Here is a 23,490-nt window from a genome sequence, read left to right on the forward strand (position 1 = left end):
GTCAGAGCTGGAGATGAAGCTGAGGAAGCTAGGCTATAAATCACATTCCCACCCCCCCCCGTCAAATCAACAATTATCTCGAATGTCTGATGAAAGGTATTAAATATTGTATTAACAGGCGACAAGTTGTTTTTTTTTTAAAATTTAGTTATTTATTTGCCTGAGAGCGAGAGAGCGCGAGCTCGCATGAGCAGGGGAGGGGCGGAGGGAGAGGGAAAAGCAGGCTCCCCGCTGAGCAGAGAGCCTCTTGTGGGGCTCAAACCCAGGACCCTGGGATCCTTGACCTGTGCCCAAGGCAGACACTTAACAGACTGAGCCACCCAGGTGCCTGGCGACAGAATTTCTTATCCTCTTCTAGGCTTCTATCTTTGTCAGTGAATGAACATTTTAAGCCAAAACTTTTGGAGGAGAGGAAGGGGCTCTGGAAGCCGGAAGCCTTTCGAGTTCCATCATAGTATTTGTAGGCATCCCCCCACCTCGCGACTCTGTTAAGTATCCCCCAGGTTTTAGGGACGTGGAAATGGGATGCACACTGATCTAGTCTTCAGCTTGGTCATGTCGTTGCCTCATGGGGGTGTCAGGCTGAGACCTGTGCCTGTTGATCTCCCATCAAGAGGGTAAATGGCGGTCATGAGTCCATGTGGCCACTAGGAGGCCGCAGCTGCTTGGAAAACGTGCTTCCATACTGTAGGTGCTAACCTGTTTACCAAAGCCCCTTTTGCCAAGGCATTCCTCAAATTAAAAGGGGAATTTGTGATTCCTCCTTCATAGAAGCGCTCCCCACCCTAAAAACCTCACTTTTTGTGCGTGTTATATTTATTGATACGTTTCCTTCAAAACAGTTGTTTATAGGTTGAAGGAAAGTAGTGTCCATTCTGTTTCATTATGAGTTTTATCTGTCCAAATGCTTGAGGAGAATGACTGTGTTTTACTGATTTTCATTTATCCTGCCAGGGGATAGCACTAGGTTCAAGAATTGCCATGCTCAGAACCATATAGACGTGCATGGCCATGGTCAAGAAGGTTGAATAACCTTGGTCCAAACTGCCTGACACCTATTGCAGTAACTTTGTAACTGGTTTTACTGAGTCTTTTCTTGCTATTCTTAAACAATTTTTTTTGAGAGAACCAATATATACATTTTTAGAACTGCTGAATTGCGCACTTTATTTTTTACTAGTGAAGCAGCTACTATATGTCTGCACTTTAAAAAAATTAACATATAATGTATTGTTTCAGGGGTACAGGTCTGTGATTCATCAGTCTTACACAATTCACAGCACTCACCATAGCACGTACCCTCCCCAATGTCCATCACCCAGCCACCCCAGCCCTCCCACCCTCCCCCACTTCAGCAACCCTCAGTATGTTTCCTGAAATTAAGAGTCTCTTACGGTTTGTCTCCCTCTGGTTTCGTGCCACTTCATTTTTTCATCTCTTCCCCCCCCCCGACCTTGTATGTCAAATTCCTTGTATGTCAAATTCCACATATCAGCAAGATCATATAACAGTTGTATTCCTATGATTGACTTATTTTGCTTAGCATAATACCCTCTAGTTCCATCCACATCATTGCAAATGGCAAGATTTCTTTTTTGATGGCTGCATAGTATTCCATTGTATATATACACCACATCTTCTTTATCCATTCATCTGTGGATGGACATCTAGATTCTTTCCATAGTTTGGGTATTGTGGACATTGCTGCTATAAACATTGGGGTGCACATGCCCCTTCAGATCACTCCATTTGTATCTTTGGGGTAAATACCCAGTAGTGCGATTGCTGGGTCATAGGGTAGCTCTATTTTTAACTTTTTGAGGAACGTCGGTATGTTTTCCAGAGTGGCTGTACCAGCTTGCATTCCCACGAGCAGTGTAGGAGGGTTCCCCTTTCTCCACATTCTCGCCAACACCTGTCATTTCCTGACAGGTTAATTTTAGCCATTCTGACTGGTGTGAGGTGGTATCTCACTGTGGTTTTGATTTGTATCTCCCTGATGCTGAGTGATTTGGAGCACTTTTTCATGTGTCTGTTGGCCATTTGGATGTCTTCTTTGCAGAAATGTCTGTTTATGTCCTCTGCCCATTTCTTGATTGGATTATTTGAAGAAACAATATCTTTTTATTAGCTAGTTATTTTAAAAACATCTTTATTGAAATGTAATTCAAATACTACATCGTTCACCTAATTAAAGTGTACAACTCATTGATTCTTAGAATATTCACAGAGTTATGGAACTATTACCATAATCAATTGAGAACATTTTCATCACTGAAAAAAGAAACCTCATACACTTTAGCCATCACACCCCTGCTCCCCTAACCCTGTACTTACCCAGACTTAGGTAATCACTAATTTTCTTCCTTTCTCTCTATATATGCATATTTTGGACATTTAATATAAATGGAATCATTTGGTATGTAGTCTTTTGTGACTGACTTCTTTCACTTAGCATAACTTTTCCTGGTATAATGTTGTGACATGTGTGAAATGATGTTTATGAGGGACTCTAGTTAGCTACTCGGTGCCAAGGATTTTTTGCTGGAGGCTGGCTGTGCAGGCACCCTTTGTCTAGTACATACCCAGATTCCAAAGTCCCAGGAGGAAATCACATGCTCACCGGAAGCCTTATTGTTTGCACAATTAAGGTACAGTGAGCTACTTTTATGGGTTAGGGGTGTGGGAACCCTCCCAAAATCCAAGTTCTTAGATCCTAGCCAAGGGTCAACCCTGCCTGCAGGATTTTCAGATGATAACATTCTCAGGTCTGCTATGTTAACTTTTCTACACAGATTTTCATAGGGATTTTGTTGATTCTGTATTTCAGTTTGAGGGGGATGCCATCTAAACAATATTAAGTATTTCAATTGATGAATGTGGGGTGTCTTTACATTTATTTACACCTTTAATTTTTTTTCTTAATGTTTTGTGGTTATCAGTGTACAAGTCTTATACTGCTTTTGTTAAATTTATTTCTAAGTATTGTATTTCTTTTGATGCCATTATAAGTGGAATTGTTTTCCTTACTTTTAGATAGTTCCTTGAAAGTCTATAGAAATACAATTGAGTTTTGTATATTGGTTTTGTATCCCACAGCTTTAAGCTCACTTATGAGTTCTAATAGTTTTCTTATTTTTGTGAATTCCTTAGCCTGTTAATATGGTAGATTATGTGGATTGATTTTTGAACCAGCCTTGCATCCCTGGAATAAGCCCCACTTGGTCATGGTATATCATATTTTTTATAATTGCTAAATGCTATTTTCTATTATCTTGCTAAAGATTTTGCATCTCTTTTCATGAGGGAAGATTGGTATGTGGTTTTCTTTTTTTGTAGTCTTTGTATGGTTTTGGTATCATGATAGAAGTGTTTTCATATGAGTTGGGAAGTGTTCCCTCCTCTTTATTTTTTGGAAGAGATGGTGTAGAATTGCTGTTAATTATTCTTTAAATATTAGTTTAATTTTCCAGTGAAATAATCTTGACCTAAAGACTTCTTTTTTGAGAATTTTAAAATTACAAATTGAGTTTCTTTAAAACTATGGAGCTATTCAAATGATGTATTTAATATGGGGTACATTATGGTAGTTTGTAATTTCCAAGGAACTTGTCCATTTCAATTAAATCATCAAATTTATGTGTATAGTATACTATATACTATATGTATACTATATACTGTATAGTATACTATATATATGTATATTATAGCTCATAGTATTCCCTCATTATCCTTTGGATGTCAGTGGGGTTGCTGTGTCTTCTTTGTACTATTCCTCTCTGTCTCTGGTAATTTATCTTGCTCTGAGGTTTACTTTATCTGATATTAATATAGCTATACTTGCTTTTCTCTTTTTAAAAAATTTGTTTTGCCAAACAAATTTTCAGTTTTTAGCTACTAAAATTTATTGAAACTTTTGTTATCTTTAATTTTTGTCCTATTTAGAAAAGTTTTTCCTTCTGAAGGCTATAAAAATATTCTTTTATATTTTGTCCAATATTTCCATGGTTTTATTTTCACAATTAAATCTTGGACCCATCTGGAATATATTTTCATGTTAAAGTAAAGTAGATAATAGCAGATCTTTTCTTTCAGGTTTTAATACAGGGATGTATGGGGGGAGGAGAAAGGAGAGCTTATGAGAATGTTGTCTGCTTGGGTGGAGGGAAATATTGGAAGGTGATAGACTCTGAGGACCATTTCCTCTTTTCTCAGTGTTCCCTCTGAGTGCAATGCAAAGGAGAGATTAAGTCAACTGGAAGCATGAAGGTTGAGAGAAAAACAAACTTAAAATGTTTGGAAATGGTCTTTTGTTCAATAACTTTTTTTTTAAAACCTGGGAAGAAATAGGAAAAATGAAATTATTTCTTTTGTAATTTTTATATTGCTGTTATTTTGATGGATAGAACTTTTCCTTTCTTGACTAAAGAAGGGCTTGCAGTCTTTTATTTTAGCACAGTACTAGAAGTCTTAGCTATAGAAATCAGACAGGGAAAATAAATTGGTAAAGAAGCAGCAAATTGGTAATTTACCCAAATTGGTAAAGAAGTAAGACTGTAATTATTTGCAAATGACATGATCTTATGTATAGAAAACTCCACCAGAAAGCTCCTAGAACTAATATATTCAGTAAGGTTGTAGGATATAAAATTAATATACAGAAATCTGTGGCATTTTATACAATAATAGTGGAGTAGCAGAAAGAGAAATTAAGAAAAACCGTCTCATTTACAATTACATCCAAAAGAATACAATACCTAGGAATAAATTGAACCAAAGAGGTGAAAGGCCCATACTGTGAGAACTATGAAATACTGATGAAAAATTGAAGACAACACAAACAAATGGAAAGATATGTCATAACCATGGGTTGGAAGAAATAATATTGTTAAAATGTCCGGGGTGCCTGGTGGCTTAATTGGTTAAACATCTGATTCTTGATTTTGGCCGAGGTCCTGATCTCTGGGCCGTGAGATTGAGCCCTGTGTTGGGCTCTGCACTGAGCACTGAAGCTGCCTGAGATTCATTCTCTCTCTCCCTCTGCCCTTAACCCTGCTCTCTCTCTGTCTCTCTCTGTCTGTCTCAAAAAAAGATATTGTTAAAATGTCCATACTAACCCAAGCAGTCTACAGATTCAGTGCAATCCCTAACAAAATACCAACAGTACCTTTTATTTTTTTTTGTATTTTTTTAATTAATTTTTTTATTTGACAGAGAGAGATCACAAGTAGACAGAGAGGCAGGCAGAGAGAGAGAGAGGGAAACAGGCTCGCTGCTGAGCAGAGAGCCCGATGCGGGACTCGATCTCAAGACCCTGAGATCATGACCTGAGCCGAAGGCAGTGGCTTAACCCACTGAGCCACCCAGGCGCCCCACCAACAGTACCTTTTAAAATAAAGATTTTATTTATTTATTTGACAGAGAGCACGAGAGAGCACAAGTAGGGGGAGCAGCAGAGGGAGAGGGAGAAGCAGGCTCCAGGGAGCCTGACTTGGGGCTAGATCCCAGGGTCCTGGAATCTGACCTGAGCTGAAGGCAGATGTCCAACCAACTGAGCCACCCAGGTGCCCCACCAATAGCATTTGTTGCAGAATTAGAATAATCCTAAAATTTGTCTGGAACCACAAAAGACCTCAAATAACTAAAGCAATCTTGAGGAAGAAGAACAAAGCTGGAGGTATCATGATCCCTGATTTCAAACTATATTACAAAGCTAAAGTAATCAAAACAGTATAGCACTGGTACAAAAATAGACACATAGATCAGTGGATAGGATAGAGAGACCAGAAATAAATCCATACGTATAAGGTCAATTAATCTATGACTAAGTAGGGAAGAATATACAATAGAGAAAGGACAGTCTTTTCAATAAATGGCATTGGAAAAATAGGACTGCTATATTCAAAAGAGTGAAATGGGACCATTTTCTTACACCATATAAAAAAATAAACTCAAAGTAGATTAAAGACCCAAATGTGAGATCTGAAGCCATAGAATTCCTGAAAGAAAACATAGGCAGTTGTATTTTGGGCATCAGTCTTAGAAACATATTTATGTTTCTCAGGCAAGGGAAACAAAAGCAAAAATGAACTATTGGGACCAAACCAAAATAGAGAAGTTTATACACAGTGAAAAAAACCATCAACAAAATGAAAAGGCAACCTACTGAATGGGAGATGATATTTGCAAATGCTATGTTTGGTAAACAGTTAATAACCAAAATATATAAAGAACTTATACAACCCCACACCAAAACACCAAATAATCCAATGAAAAAATGGGCAGAGGACCTGAGTAGACATTTTTCCAATGAAGACATACAGATGGCTAATAGATGCATGAGAAGATGCTGAACATCCCTGATCATCAGGGGAAAGAAAATCAAAACCACAGATCTCACTTTGCAACTAGTCAGAATGACTAGTATCAAAAAAATAAATAAGTAGTAAAACAAGAACACGTATAGGCAAGAATGTGGAGAAAAGGGAACCCTCACATGCCATTTGTGAGAATAGAAATTGGTGTACCCACTGTGGAAAATAGTATGGAGGTTTTTCAAAAAATTAAAAATAGAAATATATTATCCAGTAATTCTACTACTGAGTATTTACCCAAAGTAAATGAAAACACTAATTTGAATAGATATATATGCACCCCATGTTTATTGCAGCATCATTTACAACAGCCAAGAAATGGAAACAACCTAAGTGTCCATTGATAGATGAATAAAGGAGATATTTTGTGTGTGTGTGTGCGTGTTTGTATGTGTGTGTATAAAAGGGAATATTACTCAGCTGTAAAAAATGAGATCTTGCCATTTATGACAACATGAATGGATGTAGAGGGTGTAATGTTAAGTGAAATAAGTCAGACAAAGAAAGACAAATACTATATGATTTCACTTACATGTGAAACCTCGAAAACAAAACAAATGAACAAACAAAAAAATAGAAAGAGATTCATAAAGAAAGAACAAATTGGTGGTTGTTGGAAGGTGGGGATGGGTAAGTAAGTGAAGGTACAAACTTGCAGTTTTCAAATAAAAAAGGGAGATTAAAAGTACAGCATAGGGAATATGGTCAATAATGTAATCATGTTGTGTGTTGACAAATGTTAACTACAAGTATCATGGTGATCATTGTGTAATGTGTAGAGTTGTCAAATCACTATATTGTACACCTGAAACTAGGATCACATTGTATGTCAACTATACTTAAATAATAAAAATTAAAGAAAATAAAGAAGACTTAAAGTGACTTGGGTTAATACTGTATTTCTTCCTTAGTGCATCCCACTGGGGTACTTGTCCATAGTGATTACCTTTAAAAGAAGATACTAATTTGCTTAGTTAACAAATATTTTTAATCATTTATCTAAGAGGCAGGTATAGGGTAATAATTATGTGTTTGTCTCTGAAATTAGATTGCTTGGGTTTAAATCCCAGTCTAATTACTTACTAGGTATGTGAGGCAAGTTACTAAACTTCTCTGTACTCCAAGTTTCTTTCCTGTAAAATGGGGATATTAACACCTCATTGTATTACTGTGAGTCCCAGAACAGCATCAAACATATTGATAAATATGATAAATTGGTAAATATGAACTATTAATGCTAGTGACTGGAGATAAAGCACAATGGATATGGTCCATATAGTTATGGGTCTTGTATTCTTTTTGTTTTATTTTTTCAGTTACAATTTACACTTTAATTTTTTATTTTTAGAATTTTAAAAATTATAATTAAAATATAGTTGACATATATTATTTTTAGGTATATGACATAGTGATTTGAAAATTACATACATCATAAAATGCTCACCATAATAAGTGTAATTACTATGTGTCACCATACAAAGTTATTACAATATTATTGACTATATTCCCTACACTTCACTTTTCGTTTTCATGACTGGAAATTTTTACCCCTTAATCCCCTTTATCTATCTCCCACACACGACTACCAGTTCACTCTATTTATTATTTATTTATTATTTTTTATTATTATGTTCAATTAGCCAACATATAGTACACCATTAGTTTTTGAGGTATTGTTTGATGATTCATTAGTTTTACATAACACCCAGTGCTTGTCACAACACTTCCTTAATACCCCTTACCCTGTTACCCCTCCTCCTAACCTTCTCCCTTCTGTAACCCTCAGTTTGTTTCCCAGAGTCCAGAGTCTCTCATGGTTTGACTCCCTCTCTGACTTCTTCCCATTCAGTTTTCCCTCCCTTCCCCTGTGGTCCTCTGCGCTATTCCTTATATTCCACATATGAGTGAAACCACATGATAATTGTCTGTCTATGCTTGACTTATTTCACTTAGCATAATCTCCTCCAGTTCCATCTATGTTGATATAAATGGTAGGTATTCATCCTTTCTGGTGGCTGAGTAATATTCCATTGTATATATGAACCACATCTTCTTTATTTATGAGTCTGTTTTTTGGTTTGTTCATTTGTTATGTTTTTTTAGATTCCACATATCTGTGAAATCATAAGGTATTTGTCTTTCTCTGTAGGACTTACTTCACTTAACATAATACTGTCTAGGTAAGGACCTTGCATTCTTGGATGAAGAGATAGGTTAAAAATGACAAATAACAGTAATTACTCTAAAATAAATGTAGGGGCTGAAATACAGTATAAAGGAGTGGGAGGAGAGTCCTACTTTAGATTACATGGTCAGGGAAGGCCTCTCTGAAGAGGAGGCAATTAAGCTGAAACTTGAAGCATCAGAAAAAAGTAATTTAAAGAATGGAGGGAAGAATGTTCCAGGCAGTGGGAACATTATGCACAAAGACCCTGAGGAGAAGGATTTTATTATATTCAAAGCTTTGAAAGAAGACCATTATGGCTGGAAAAGAAAGTTTTTTTTTTTTATAGTGAGAAAGAGTGTATGAGATGAGGTTGATGATATAGGCAAGACCTTATAGATAAGAGTAAGGAGTTTGGATATTAAATTCTGTGGGAAACCACTAAAGCATGAGAGAAAGATGATATAATTTTTCTTTTCTTTTCTTTTTTAAAGATCGATCTTGTATTGTATTTACATTAGAGAAGATCAAGCTTGGAAAGGGGGAGAGCAGCTTGGAGGATCTTAACAGTGGTCCAGATGAGAGACTGTGTTGGCAGGGGAGGTGGAGAGAAGCGGATGGATGTAAGGTATAGTTTTAGGGTAGATCAATAGGACTTGCTGAAGGATTGGATATGGGAAGGTAAGGTGATGGAAGAGAGTTTGAATTGAGGATGATTCCCAGGTTTCTGGCTTGGTTAACAAGTTTGATGTAGTACCAATTTTTGAAATGGGAGATATTGGAAGAAGGATCAGGTTTGGTAAACATTGTGAACATAGTTGAGTTTGAGGTGTCTATCAGACATCCAAGTGGAGATGTATCATAGTTGGATTTATGAATCTGGAGTTCAGGTTTTAGATGATATTTAAAGTCGTGGATCTGGGTGAGATAACCTAGGGAAATTAAAAAGAGAAGAGGGCTTGGGATCATGTGAATATTCTACCTTTAATGTAAAGCTGTGAGATACTAAAAGGGAAATGGGCTGATAGTAAAGGCAGGGATGTAGTTTAGTGGTGGAGCATATACAGCTAGCTGCTGTATATGCAGCAAGTCCTAGATTTTATCCTTGGTATCTCCATTTACTCTTTGCGTCTTCAGAGGATAGAGCAGGGCTAGTAATTCTTTAAGTCTTTTGTCAATTAGTCATATATAGTTTTTCTGTTTCCTAGAACAAAGCAGGTGCTCAATAACTGTTGGATGAATGAATGGATGAATGAATGAATGAGTGAGTGAATGAATGAGAGAAATGAATGAGAATATCTGAGAATATCTGGAATATCTGAGAATATCTGGCTTTGCCACAACGCAGGTTTGTAATATTGGGCGGTGAGCAAGCTACAATTTTGTTATCTGTAAAAGGGCACTAATAAAAGTACCTATCTTTTTGGATAGGATTTAAAACAATAAAAATTTATAGCGTTTAGCACAGAGGTAGTGGTAAATTAATGCTAGCTACTATTAGCTCTACTTCACTTTGGGTGCTTATCCATAAAATAGGGGCAATAATTTCTGTCCTGCTTCCCTCACAAGGCGATCTGTGAAGCCAGCAGGAGTTAACATTTAACTCTACAGAGGGTTATTAATATTAATGTTTTAATTGGTCTGAATCTGCATTTTGCAGCCACTCTCACACCCATCCTCCAACAGGATTATTTAAATAAAAACGCCTCTTTAAATCGACCCAGTACTCCGCTGGTCAGCCCTGCCGGGTTCAACCAATTGTACTCGAAACCACGCCCCAATGCGAAGTCTATTAGCTGCAGAACTCAATTTAAAAATACCCCGCCCCACCCCTCCTTGCTAGGGGAACAGACGCCCCAGCTGTGCCCGCTGATTGGCCCCCTGCTGACCAATCATCACCGCGCTTCCTGCTGGGGCTGTAATTTTCAAAATTCGCTACTGGGCAGATTGGAGCGAGCACAGGCCAGGTTGAGAAGGACACAGGTCGCTACAACACGGAGCTCCGTTCATTTCCCGGGCCTCTCCTGGTGTAGGAGTGCGTCCGTGATCTTTCCTGTTCTGCCCTCAGTCTCGGTGTGAGGTAGGCGCGTTTGAGCTTATACTGCCCGCTCGAATGTCCGGCCCTGTCACAAGCGGGTTGATGCCTGAGCACCACTCCAGCGCCTTGTTAACACGTTGTGTTTTCTCGCCGGCCGGCAAGGCATCTCTGCCATGAAACCTTTGTTTTGTTCTGCTGTCAGTCAGCAGTTTGTGCGAAGTTGGGCAGGGAGTGTGTTTTCGAGGGTGAGATGGCAAAAGAAATGAGATTGTGTCCCAGCTTTCAGATAGAGCGAACCATACAACGTGCCTGAATCAGAGTACATTTACAAAAAAGTCTTTTCACAAGTGCAAGTGTGGAGGATCAGTTTCATCCACGGGAGGTATTTAAGTCAGTGCTACTTGCCGGACGTCTTTGAATTACAGGTCAGAGGGTATGAAGGAGGATGGAAACGTGCTCTCTCTCGCTCTCTCTTGTTATTGCTTTTATCTCTGCTGGCTCTCTTCTATCCCCTACTTCAACCGTTGCAGCTCTGGGCTTTCCCACTGCTTTGTGCTTTGGTCCACTTAGGATCCTAGAATGTCAGAGGTCAAAGGACCCTAGAACAGTGCTTCTTAAACTTTGAAGTACATACAAATCACCTAGGGGATATTGTTAACTTGCACTTTCAGATTTGGTAGGTCTAGCTTGGGGCCTGGGATTTTAAATTGCTAACAAGCTCCCAGGTGATGCTAATGTTGCTGGTCTGTTGACCATGGTTTGAATAGCTAGGTGGATCCTTTGGTCCCATTGCCTCATTTTCTAAGGTAGGGAAACAAAGGCCGAGAGAGGGAAAAGGGACTTGCCTAGCATCATCCCTCCAGCCAGGGGCAGAGTCAGAGCTAGATCCTAGGCATTTTTCCCAGCCCAGTGCTGCTTTCATGGACACCATGCTGCATTCTCTCCCCAGTGTCTTGCTAACTGTAACCTGCTTTTAGATATAAGATGAAGTTGCTATTGTTTCCTGTAGACTGCCTTGATCTATAGTTTTGGAGTCTAAGCAACTGGGCTTCTAAATGAGCCCACATGCCCCACTTTGGGTTTTAGCACTGTCCTGGGGTGCTCAGTGGAGTCTCCCACACTTATCATTGTATACGTGCGGAAAATGGAAAGTCTGGAAAGTGAAAAGTATTATAATTTTCTCGTCCAAGTAAGAGCCCGTTCTGTAGGCGGTAGAAGTCAAGAATGTTCTGCTGAATGTCCCTTAATGAAAGCTTGTTTTTAGTGCCTTCCTAATGGCAGAGAAATGAGTTACTTAAGTCACCGTGCGTGTCCCCCAAAGCAAGTGATTAGTGTCTGGGAAAATGAGGGTGGTGTATGAGTATCATCGGAATAAGCTTATTCTCTCTGAGGCTTACTTACCCTGTGATATCATCAGCTGAAAGTTTTCTAGCCTGCTGAGTTCTATTTTTTCTTTCCCCTTGAAAGATAAAAGTTTCAGAGCATGAGTCTTTGGTCATCCATAAAAAAATGGTCCGAGGTGTGAGTAATAACAGCAGGGTAAGTGGTTTTCATAGAGCGCAGTTAAGGGTGGGTGCACCCAATTTGGCTTTATTGCTGCTTGGCTGAGTTTTGAAAGATGAGATGGAAAATAGGTTTGGATTTGGGCGAAGAGAGGGAAAGTAAGATTCACCACTTATTTTGAGGGCCTACTGTGGGTTAAGTTTTGCACATACACATTTACTTCTGCTTCAGCAAGTAAATGGTGGTATTCCTCTATTGCAAACGAGAAAATTAAGGCTCAAAGATACTAAGTTGTCTGGTTTAGAAATCCAGTTACTTCTTAAAAAAATATGTTCATTCTGTCTCCTTACACTACTACAATACAGCCTTTCGCTTTGGACCATGGACTGTTTTGGAGTGCTTTTAAGTTTGATTGGAGAGACTTCCTGGCATTTTTATGAAGAGCCCTGGAAAGAGCCGGGGGATCTATGCTGCTTAATAGTTTGTCCTGTGTAGTAAGTCCCTTAACACATCGAGGCCTCTAAAATGGAAAAGAACTGTATTTGTGTTGTGTACCCTCCCAGTTTTGTTGTGAGGATCAACTGAGGTAATAAATGTAAAGGCACAGACTTGTACTGACTTTTCTTGACTGACAAAATGTTTACTACTTCATCCAAAATCAGCCTTTCTTCTTTCTTAAACCTTTCCCTCAAGCTGCAGTCTTCTCTGCTTCCCTTTCTCACCAGCCTGGCCCCAGCCTAGCATTCAGCCCCTTTCTGACCCCTCCCCAGTTACATTCTTTATATTCCACACTCCAGACAGCTGAGGTGTCCCTGCACCTGCTGTGCTCAGCATGTTCAAGCCTCAGCTTGAGCTCAGATTTTCTTTTCCGGGAAAGCTCCCCACTCTACTTGGGAAGCTCTTCATCATTTTAAGTCTAGATTATATATAACCTCTGCTGTGAAGCTTCTCCCACCCGTTTCCCCAAGAAGATTATTGACTTTCCATTGTGTTTCTCTAATACTTATTTACTTTTATTAAATCATTTGCCACATTTTAATGTTACATTTAGAGTTGTGCATGTAACTACTTATAGGATAAGATGCATGATTTAATTGCATTAATATCACCATTGCTGGAAATATCTGGTACAGAATGGTAAGCTTGTTGCATTGCTTTAGGGTCTTGCTTAGATGAGCCTGTTCTTTGTCAAATGCATTTGAATTTGGAGATTGAATGTGGGTGAGTTTGGAAGGCAGTTGCATCTGAGTGGAAGGTGTCTCTTGTATATCCAAAAACCGATTCCTCCTAATAATGGCATTTGCTCGTAAGACACCTAGGTGGATCCTAACTATTGAGGACTCACAAAAAAGAACCTTAAAGAATGTAGAATGAGGTCCCCCACCGAGAAGGGAAAAAGATAGGACTCTCTTAAGGACTGTAATGACAGTTAAATTTTTATGTCAACTGATTTTCAATAAGTTAATTCCTTCTATTGTTATCTCATCTTTTGAATTTTTTTTCCCTACCAGGTGTCTCTGGAACCAGATTGCGGTTTCTTTTGGTTGAATGCAGTCTTTGAATACTCTGACCTATCATGCATGTGTGTATGTTCGTGGTGTATTCTAGCATCTTCTCCGTAGCTTCATTGTAATTGCTGCACCGGGACACTGTGCCTTTTAAAGAACATTAACCCTTCCAGCTGCCTTCTTTCTATATTATATGATCTGCATGTTCTTGATCATTTTTAATGCATAACACTCATGTGACATGTTCCCAGTGTTCCCAGGCCTAAACTAGGAGGCAGACCACAGTTCCAGTGCCCACAGAGGATGACAGGCACTGTGCTGGGCTTTTTAGATAGAGTGTCTTGTTTAATTTGAACAGTGCCCTGCAGAGGTAGGTAAACTTTTCTCCATTTTACAGATAAGGTAACTGAAGCCCAGGGAGTTTGTCACTTGCCTAAGGTTAATTGTGGTAGAACTAAGATTTAAACACGGATCTGCCCAACTCAAAGTATATGTTTTTCTAGAGATGCTATAGAGAAACTGGGTATTCTCAGGAGTTTTCAGAAAGTTCGGCAGTGTTTCTGGTGAATGGTGTTTTAAAGACCCTTTCTGATTGCAGCCCTGTCTTGTAGAGACACTGCTGAACCTGTGAAAGATGCCACTGCCACTACCTTCCCAAAGCTCCAAACCTGAGACTAAGAAATCGCAGTCCAGCAGAATTGTGCCCAGTGATCATGGCCAGTCTGAAAAGGTTAGAACACGCTGTCTCTCCCAACAGTGCCTGGAGTAGCTTCTTCCTGTTTTGGTTGAGTCTCTATCCTCACCCCTAAATCTTTCTGAATATGTGTTGTTTAATCTGAGAAATTGGGAAGGAGTGGTAGCTCTTGTAGTTTAAGAAGACTAGCAAATTAGAACTTGGATTCTACGTGTGAACTCTCCTTTTCCATAAATGCATAGCTGAAATGAAGGGTGTCCTTCAAAAGCAAACAATACTTAGCTCTCATTAATGATCACGTCTATACTCTTAATTTCTGGGAGATGCTCAGCGTACCTTGCTGGGAGGCTGCTTGGTGCATCCTGGGGAGATTATGAAGATTAGGTCAACAAATGTATTATTATGTTTTCTATAGCTATTAAATTTGAAGAAGGGTCCATATTGATGTTGCTTTTTTGACCTCGTAGATAGTTTGACACTGTTATTCTGACCTTGGGATGTTCTTTGTTTGTCACCGTACATATTTTAATCAGAGTTTTACTAAGACGGATGAATTGTCATTAAGGGAGTATTTCCTGGAGCAAACATCATTAAGCTAATTTAATTTTCTTGATTGGTTTTCTCTCAGCGTAGATAAACATTTTCTAATCATTTTCATTTTTTTTTTAAATATTTTATTTATTTATTTGACAGAGAGAGAGGTCACAAGTAGGCAGAGAGGCAGGTAGAGAGAGAGGGAGAAACAGGCTCGCCATTGAGCAGAGAGCCCGATGTGGGGCTCGATCCCAGGACCCTGAGATCATGACCTGAGCCGAAGGCAGAGGCTTAAACCACTGAGCTACCCAGGCGCCCCTCATTTTCATTTTTTACTTACTAAAATGATTTTCATGGAGGGGCTAAATTTTTTATATATAAATTTGGCAAGAAAGATTTGATCAGATTTTTGGCCATCTCAAATTTGCTGATTAGAGTTCTGCCATAATAAGTTTTGTCTCGTGGCAGTTATTTTTCCAAATCCAGCTTTCTGGGGGCACATTTTATACATCTAAGTTTTATTGCGTTCACGTTTACCTGTGAATTTTATTTGGGGCTGATTATTTCTACTAGTAATATTAAGTGGGAATTGGATAGCAGACTGACAGTGTATTGCTTAGCTACTTTGTGAGGTTTGTGTAACCACCAAGTATTTTATTTTTGCTAATTATTTCCACTAGGATTATTTATCATGGACTAGATAAAAGACGAATAATTTACTGATTTCTTAGCTTGATCAATTAGAAAATAGAAGTAATTCTCAGGTCTTTCAGGATTGCTCTGCTATGCTAGATTGGTCTATTGTACTATGAATCCAATTCTCTCAACTTTCTGGTCACTTACTGTGTCATGTATTAACTGTTCGTGATGTAGATGAAAAACAGAGCAAAAGATGGTGTGACCCTAATGCTCTGCTTCACATCATAGCAACTCTCTGATCTAAGTAGGGCAGGCTTCTCATTTCAGAGATGAAATCTGATACTTTGGAGGCTTTCACCAAAGAAAAGCTGTTGTAGAGTAGAAGAGCCCTACAGTGTGATTTACCCTAAACTGTAGCCCCGTAGAAATAATCTTATTCATTTGGCAGTTGGGTAAGGCATGCCCAGATAAACAATACCAGGAAAGAAAGCCCCCTTTGCTCCAAAATATTCACCTCTCCTTCCGTCCACTACCTCTCCTTCATAGAAACTGACAATTAGAGGTTAATATGGATTACCAAACTCCTTTCTCAAAACACAAAATTTGGGCCACCCAAGTACCTCTATACAGACTATAAAAAAACACATATTCTCTCATTTGATCCTCAAATAAGGTTACCATTTCAATTTTACTGATAAGCAAATTGGGCCTAAAAGAGTAAGCGATTTGTCCAAGGTCAACAGCTAGTAAAGAGGTGATCCTGGACCAGTATCTAGGTATGTGTGTTATTGTCCTTATTGGGAATATCTTAAATATTTAACATAAGAGACACTTAAGTATTTGTTAAATTACTGAACTGGTTTACTTGAGAGCATCCATATTAAAGGAATGACTGGGAATGGCAGGGTGGTGGTGGTGGTTGTTAATTTTGGGTCAGATAACCATAAAGAAGGGAGAACTAAGAGGAAAAACTTTACCAAGCCATTTTGCTTATTCTAGGGGTTACACTGAATATCATCATGCTAGTTTTGTCCCCATGATCAATGATTACCTCCTTCAGAGACTCTCTAAGCAGCAGTGAGTGCCAAAATTTCCTTTTGTTGTAGTTTTTGGGGGTTTATTATATACATCTCTAGTTGCTTGGAGGTTCTGCAGTTTCCCCTGAGCTCCAAAGATGACCCAAAGCCCCTAAAAAGTGTTCATTATTAGATATACTCATTTACCTTTTACTTTTTTAGAGAGGGGAGAATTACCAAGCAAAGATTTCTTCATCTTCACCTAAGAGACGATGCAAAAAGAGATCAGCTTTTGAAGATCTCACCAATGTGAGTACACTGGTCCAGTCCCCGGCTATGGTTTTGCATATGGCTGAGATAACCTCTTCCTTAAGGGATCATTCTGGGTTACCAGACACTGACCCTCTCTAGAATGTTGAGAGCCAATTTTACTTGGGTTTAATGATCCAATTTCAGAAGCTGCAGGAGCTCTTCTGCTGGCACATACCATCTGGATTAATTCGTTGAACTTTCTGGAAGCAGCAGACAGCATGATTATCAGATACAAAATTGTATATAATAAGGGATCTTTCACTTAGATTAAGTCCTGTCATGGCTCAACTAGCTGTCTAGGCCTTGGAGATAAGTATCTTGATGGATATATTGTAGTTCAAGGCAGTGTTTATCAATTCAAGCACTATGGGCATTTGGTGCAGTAGTTTTTCTATTATGTAGGACTATCCTCAGCCACAGTATCTCCGGCTCCTGGCATTAAATTCCAGCAGCATCCCATTCACAGTGACAATCAGAAATGCCCCCTGATGTACAGAACCATTGAGGACTACTGTTCCATGATCTGGTCTTCAACGTGGAGATTTGAGAAACTCAATTTTGAAGAGGATTGTTGAGTTTTCTCCCTTCTGGTATTATTAAGATACCAACAAAACCCAGCACTGATAGTTAAACTGTTACTAATTGAATGTAGAATTGGGCCAAAGGTAATCTTTGGTTTTAGAAAATAATAACTGATAACTACTGAGGGTTTACCAGGTGCCTGGCACTATTCTAAGCACTTTTTCCTGTATCAACTCCCTTAATCCTCATTTATTTCTGTAATGTAGATACCATAATTATGTCTACAGATCAGGACTTGCCCAATGTTGTTTTTGAAGTCTCTTTTTTTCTAGGATGCAGAGAACCCTGGTGAGCTATTCCTGCCCTCCATAATAGGGTGTCCTTCTGTAGCTACCAGAATACCTGTATCTACTAGAAAAGAGTTTACCCCCTTGAGTAGGATTGGATAAGTATTGGCAAAGTTCTCTTCTTTGGATCTCTGCTCTTTAGATGTTGCTATGGGACCACCTTTGTACTAACATAGTCTCTTCCCCATACAGATTAGAACATTTATTATTGGGTGACAGCTTTCTGAATAATTTCAGATTTACTGTGGCTTGGTTGAAGGAGACCCTTTCCATACAGACCTGTAATGCTAGATTTGTTTCCTGACTTATTTCACCATGGATCTAGAAACTTAGCTGAAGTAAGGTAGCCACACAAATCCAAAGCAGATGCAGCTCTTGTTAGTGTGGCTTCCCTTGATCCCCAGAGTCCTTGATGGAAGAGCGGTGACATTGTGCAAAGCAAGGTCTCACAGCATATGAGATGATTTCTTGCTATGTCTCAGTCCTTTTTTTTTTCATGAAGTTTATATTGCCATTCATAAAAAACAAACACAAACTAATAGGAAATACATGCAGATATCATCCAGAGCCCTTCTGGTTCTCCAGCTGAATGCAGTTATCTGGTGGGCCACATCTGTATCCAGGGTGGAAGTGGGAGAAGCAAGGGATCTCTGAGCAGTAGCTCTGCCTCTAGCTTTCCAGAAACTCAGTCCAATTCCATTTTGCACTCAAGTTTTGAAGATTCATTTTGGTAACCTTGAATGGTCTTTGGTGTTTTCCAAAAAAAGTCCCATCACTACAATGTGCCTAAGCCCTTCCTAGGATTGGGCATTTCTGCAGATGTCTGAGCTCATCTATTTGAAGGTGTGGGCTCCTTTCTTTCTGAATTTTGGGGATTCCCTATATGACTATTTGCTTCTTCCTGTCTGTATTCCTGTCAGTATACTAAGTCTCCATGTCCACACATCTGTTTTTTTCTTTTCCCTCAGCATTCACCAGTAAGGTCCTGACATGCCAAAGAGTTGATCTGGTTTAATTAGTTTGTGTTTTTTTTTCCCTCGCCTTTATCATTCCAGCATGGGAAAGACTTTTGATGTGTCAGAGCTGGTCCTCAGCCAGCAGACAAGGAGATAGGGTCTATATCCACATTTACTTAAATGATTTTGTGTCAGTAGGACACAACTTTCTTATTTTTTGGTCAAACAGTTGTAAGGAAGTGCAGATTAAGGTCCCCTCCCCTTGAGTTTAGTTAGATCTGAGAATATTAGTGCTTTGAACCTTCACATATGGCAAGTAGAGAATTTCACCTTGGGTGTTGGGGTCTTATCTCTCCTGCCAAGAATGCAATTCTTTTCTAATTCTGAATCTCAGTTGCACATATAGGGAGTTTGTAAAACTTTAGGTAAGAAGTTCAAATGAAAACAGTGCCAAACTATTTGAGAAACAGAGGTGATGACTTGAGGACCTAAGAAAGAATTCCCTGTTGGATTGCAGTTGCTTATTATGATCTGATGATACGAAGACATGTTTTTAAATATTTCATTTAGAAATAATTTCAAGGTTACAAAAAGTTGCAAAAATAAATAGTAGTACAAATGATATACATATACTCTTCACTAGATTAACCTATAGTTAACATTTTATCCCATTTGCTTACATACGTCATGGCTTTTTATCCCTAAGTACTTCAGTGTATATTTCCTTAGAGAAATTGTCTTTTTTAAAAAGAATTTATTTATTTATTTGAGAGAGAGAGAGAGAGAGAGCGCGGGCGACTGCAAGCAGGGGGAGGAGTAAAAGGAGGGGGGAGAGAGGATCTTAAGCAGATTCCCTGCTGAGCATGGAGCTCACATCTTGTGACCCTGAGATCATGACTTGAGCTGATACTAAGAGACACCCATTGAGTGAGCTCCTCAGGTGTCCTGAGAAATTGTGTTATATAACCACAGTACTGTTAACAACTTTATAAATTTACATTGATAAATTTTTTTATGTAATCTATTATCCATAGTCCAATTTTTTCAGTTGACCTTATAAGGTTAATGTTGTAAGTACTTTTACCCTCCAGTAGAGGATCCAGTGTAGTATCATTTACTTCTCATTTCTTTAGCTGCTTCTAAAAAATGTGTATGTATTTTTTTAAATTTAAATTCAGTTAATTAATGTATAATATATTATTTTCAGAGTCTCTAGCTGCTTTTAATCTGGAAAGTTTCCATAGCCTGTCTTTGTTTTTCATTGACATTACCATTTTTGAAAAATACAGTCCCTTTTAAACACCCTTTTATTTATATTTAAAGGTTTACTTATTTATTTGAGGGAAGAGAGAGAGCATGCACAGAGGGAAAGGGAGAAGCAGACTCCCTGTTGAGCAGGGAGCCCAACTTTGGTCTCAATCCCAGGATCCCGAAATCATGGCCTGAGCTGAAGGCAGATGCTTAACCAACTCAGCCACTTAGGCACCCCTGGACACCCTTTTAAAAATAGGACATTCCTGGGGCGCCTGGGTGGCTCAGTGGGTTAAAGCCTCTGCCTTCGGCTCAGGTCATGATCCCAGAGTCGTGGATCGAGCCCCGCATCAGGCTCTCTGCTCAGCAGGGAGCCTGCTTCCTCCTCTCTCTCTGCCTGCCTCTCTGCCTACTTGTGATCTCTGTCTGTCAAATAAATAAATAAAATCTTTAAAAAAATAAAAATGAAAATAGGACATTCCTCATTTTGTGTTTGTCTGATGTTCCCATGTGACGAGATTGATGTCACACATTCTTTTTTTTTTTTTAAGATTTTATTTATTTACTTGACTGACAGAGATCACAAGTAGGCAGAGAGGAGAAAGCAGGCTCCCCGTGGAGCAGAGAGCCCGATGTGGGGCTTGATCCCAGGACCCTGGGATCATGACCTGAGCGGAAGGCAGAGGCTTTAACACACTGAGCCACCCAGGTGCCCCAGTGTTACACAGTCTTGGTTGGGATACTGTGTAGGTGATACTCTGTCCTTTGTAGGATATCACATCTGGAGGCACATGATGTCCATCTGTCTCTCACTGGTGATATTAAATTTTAGTCACCCAGTCAGGATATTATCTGGTTCCCACTGTATAATACTGTTTATTGTTTTTCCTCTTGCAGCTGATAAGTGGTGATACACTCTTAAGAGCCTGCAAATAATTTGCTCTTCATCAAAATTTCCCCTAGATTTAGCATCCATTTATGATTTTTGTCTAAACCAAATCTTTATGTACACATATACATATATGTGTACTTAAACATACATATACATATATCTGTATATACAGATGCGCACACATTTATACATATACCCATATACTCAGATGTATGTATACATATACCTATTTAAGAAATCATGAATTTACACAGCTCCCATTCCAGTACACAGGGTTTTTCCTGGCATTCCCCAATACATATTTGTATGTTCCTTCTTCTACAATGAGGACATCAACACATTTACTCAGTACTATAACACAACGAAAAGGATTTCAAAATTACTTCATCCATACCACCATAATAAACCTGTTAAAAAGTTCCAAATTTGGGACACCTGGGTGGCATCAGTTGAATGTCTGCCTTCAGCTCAGGCCATGACCCCAGGATCCTGGGATGAGTCTTGCATCGGGCTCCCTGCTCAGTGGGGAGCCTGCTTCTTCTTCTGCCTGCAGCTCTCCTTGCTTGTGCTCTCTCTGACAAATAAATAAATAAATAACTCTTAAAAAAAGAGTTCCACATTTATTTGCAATATTCTCTGCCACTCCACAATCCCATCCTGATTGAAGATGTGTATGTTGAGTCATACACATAGTCAAAAACTGTGTTTACTTGGATTAGTTGTTTCTTGTATTTTCTTCTGTTTTCTTTTTCTTTATCCCTTAGTGTGATTATGGTATTTGTTTGGAATATAATTAGGTTCAGTTTGTTTCATTTTAAAGTTATGGCTTTAAAATGAAACAAACTGAACCTAATTATATTCCATTTTTGCTGGTATTATTCAAAATCTCCTGATCTCTTCTACTATTTGATAGAATTTGTTATGATTAGAGTTTATGGTGGAGCTCCCCAAAGCCCCATGTTAAATAAAAATCCCCTCAATGATGGGATAGATGTGTCACAGGTAGTGTTGTCTTAGAGGTCCACCCTGAAAAGCTAGTCAATCTTGGTAAACTCAGGTAGCAAAGCCAGTTATGTTACATTTTCTCCCCTCTAAATGTCTTATGGAGTCAAAGTAGAATGTGATATTAACAAAACATCTTTTGGGGACTTTTCCAGCCAGTATACCTGACATGGAGATCAGAACTACATTCTGTGTATCTTGGAATCACTTCAGGCTGCTATTTGGCTAATATGTAGCAGTACTACTATATTGCTAGCTTCCATTTTGATTGGTTGGCACCCGTGTTCGCACTGGTTGTGGGATGTTTTGATTATTACTCCTGGGAACACCCAAACGAAGTGTCCAAGGTGGGGATGTGGGTCGAAACTTTCCTATAAGTGCTACCTATTAGGTAATTTGTGGTTCTCTAGATTTCCTTGCTTCCTTCTCCCCTGCCTCCCATGTTTTTTGCAGGCTTCTCAAAGTCAACCTGCCCAGCTCAAGAAGGAAGCCAATAAGGAGTTTGTTAAGGATGTTTCCAAGAAGATAAAAGGGAACACACCTGCTCTTGGGTTGGCCAAAAACAATGAGATGAATAAGGAAAGGTGAGTAAGAAGAGACTCAGATGGCACTATTTTTAGATGGTAAAGAAGAGTATGTGACATCTTTTGACCTCCTATTGTCTTCCACTGAGAACATGTTGGGTGAGCCACAGTGGTGATTGCCACACTAACCCTTGGGTGCTGCGGTAGCCCAGATGTGGTTGCTGAAGTGTTATAGGCCTCTTCTCTCTCTTTCCATGGCATGTGCATATTGAAAGAGCTGTTGTCATTGGGAAGTTTGCCAAAAGATCTTGTGCTCATCTTTTCTCTCTTTTAGTAATTCAGTCCCTGTTTGAGCTAGTCTGTGCTTGAGATTGTGGTGGCAATTTTCCAGGGGATACTCAGCAGCTGGCTGATAGCTTGCCAGTCTGCTTATCTCATTAGAAGCTTTTGGGAGAGGTTTGTCCCTTGTTACTGGAGAGAAATTACTATCTCTCTAGGCCAAAAACCTATGTTTTCCAGATGTTGCAGGGAACTGTTCACAGGTTCTGCAAGTAGACATGAGTATTTTCATTTGGGTTAGAAAAAGGATTTACCTCTAGGAAAACTTTTATTAGAAGAAGAGTTAGAGGGTGGAGTGAGTCCTTTCTATAGCCTCTCCTCATCCTGGTGGGAATTACTTTCAGGAAAGAAAAGAATAGCTAATTAGCTATAGTAGGCTTAAGCATGAGCTCCAAAGGGTAAGAGAAAAAGTTGGGGAAATTCCAGGAAATTAACATGGTAGGTCTACAAGACACTTTTCTAATTATCTAGCCAAAAGAAATCAAACCAGATTAGCATTTATCCCTACTTAGTTTTTTGCTGAAATGAAATTCCTGGGATTTCTATGTGTATTTTGACTCTAATCCCTGAATTATTTTCTTCTGATTTTCTTTTATAATTCTGACTTTAGCAGGGAAATCCTTACAAAATACCATAAACATTCTTGCCTTCATTTAGGGTTCAGTGGAATGGATCTTAATTAATAGCACTAGAACTAGTGGCTGACATTTATTGAGAGCTCACTATAATTACACATTTTTCTAAGTGGCCTTTTTTGCTAACAGCTTTATTGAGATATAATTTACATATCATAAAATTCTTCCATTTAATGTGCGTAGTTCACACATTATGTACTGAAAGCTTTCAATATATTTGAAGTTACGTAGCCATCACCA

The 23,490-nt window shown here is 38.9% G+C and overlaps 1 protein-coding gene across 5 annotated transcripts in view; it reads left to right on the forward strand.

Annotated features, from left to right (window-relative positions):
• Positions 1-10,477: 10,477 nt before the first annotated feature.
• The window catches only part of CCNB3 (cyclin B3), a 48,953-nt gene continuing 35,940 nt past the window's right edge, over positions 10,478-23,490 (forward strand). For 2 of the 5 annotated variants that reach the window (XM_045994530.1, XM_045994534.1), the window contains exons 1-3: positions 13,680-14,317; positions 16,693-16,779; positions 22,206-22,336. In XM_045994530.1, coding sequence (XP_045850486.1) covers positions 14,222-14,317; positions 16,693-16,779; positions 22,206-22,336 — 314 coding nt within the window. In that variant the 5' untranslated portion in view covers positions 13,680-14,221. The other 3 variants (XM_045994532.1, XM_045994531.1, XM_045994533.1) reach the window with 3 other exon arrangements.

The sequence above is a fragment of the Meles meles genome, chromosome X (genome assembly GCF_922984935.1).
Source record: "Meles meles chromosome X, mMelMel3.1 paternal haplotype, whole genome shotgun sequence".
NCBI classification, from domain to species: Eukaryota; Metazoa; Chordata; class Mammalia; order Carnivora; family Mustelidae; genus Meles; species Meles meles.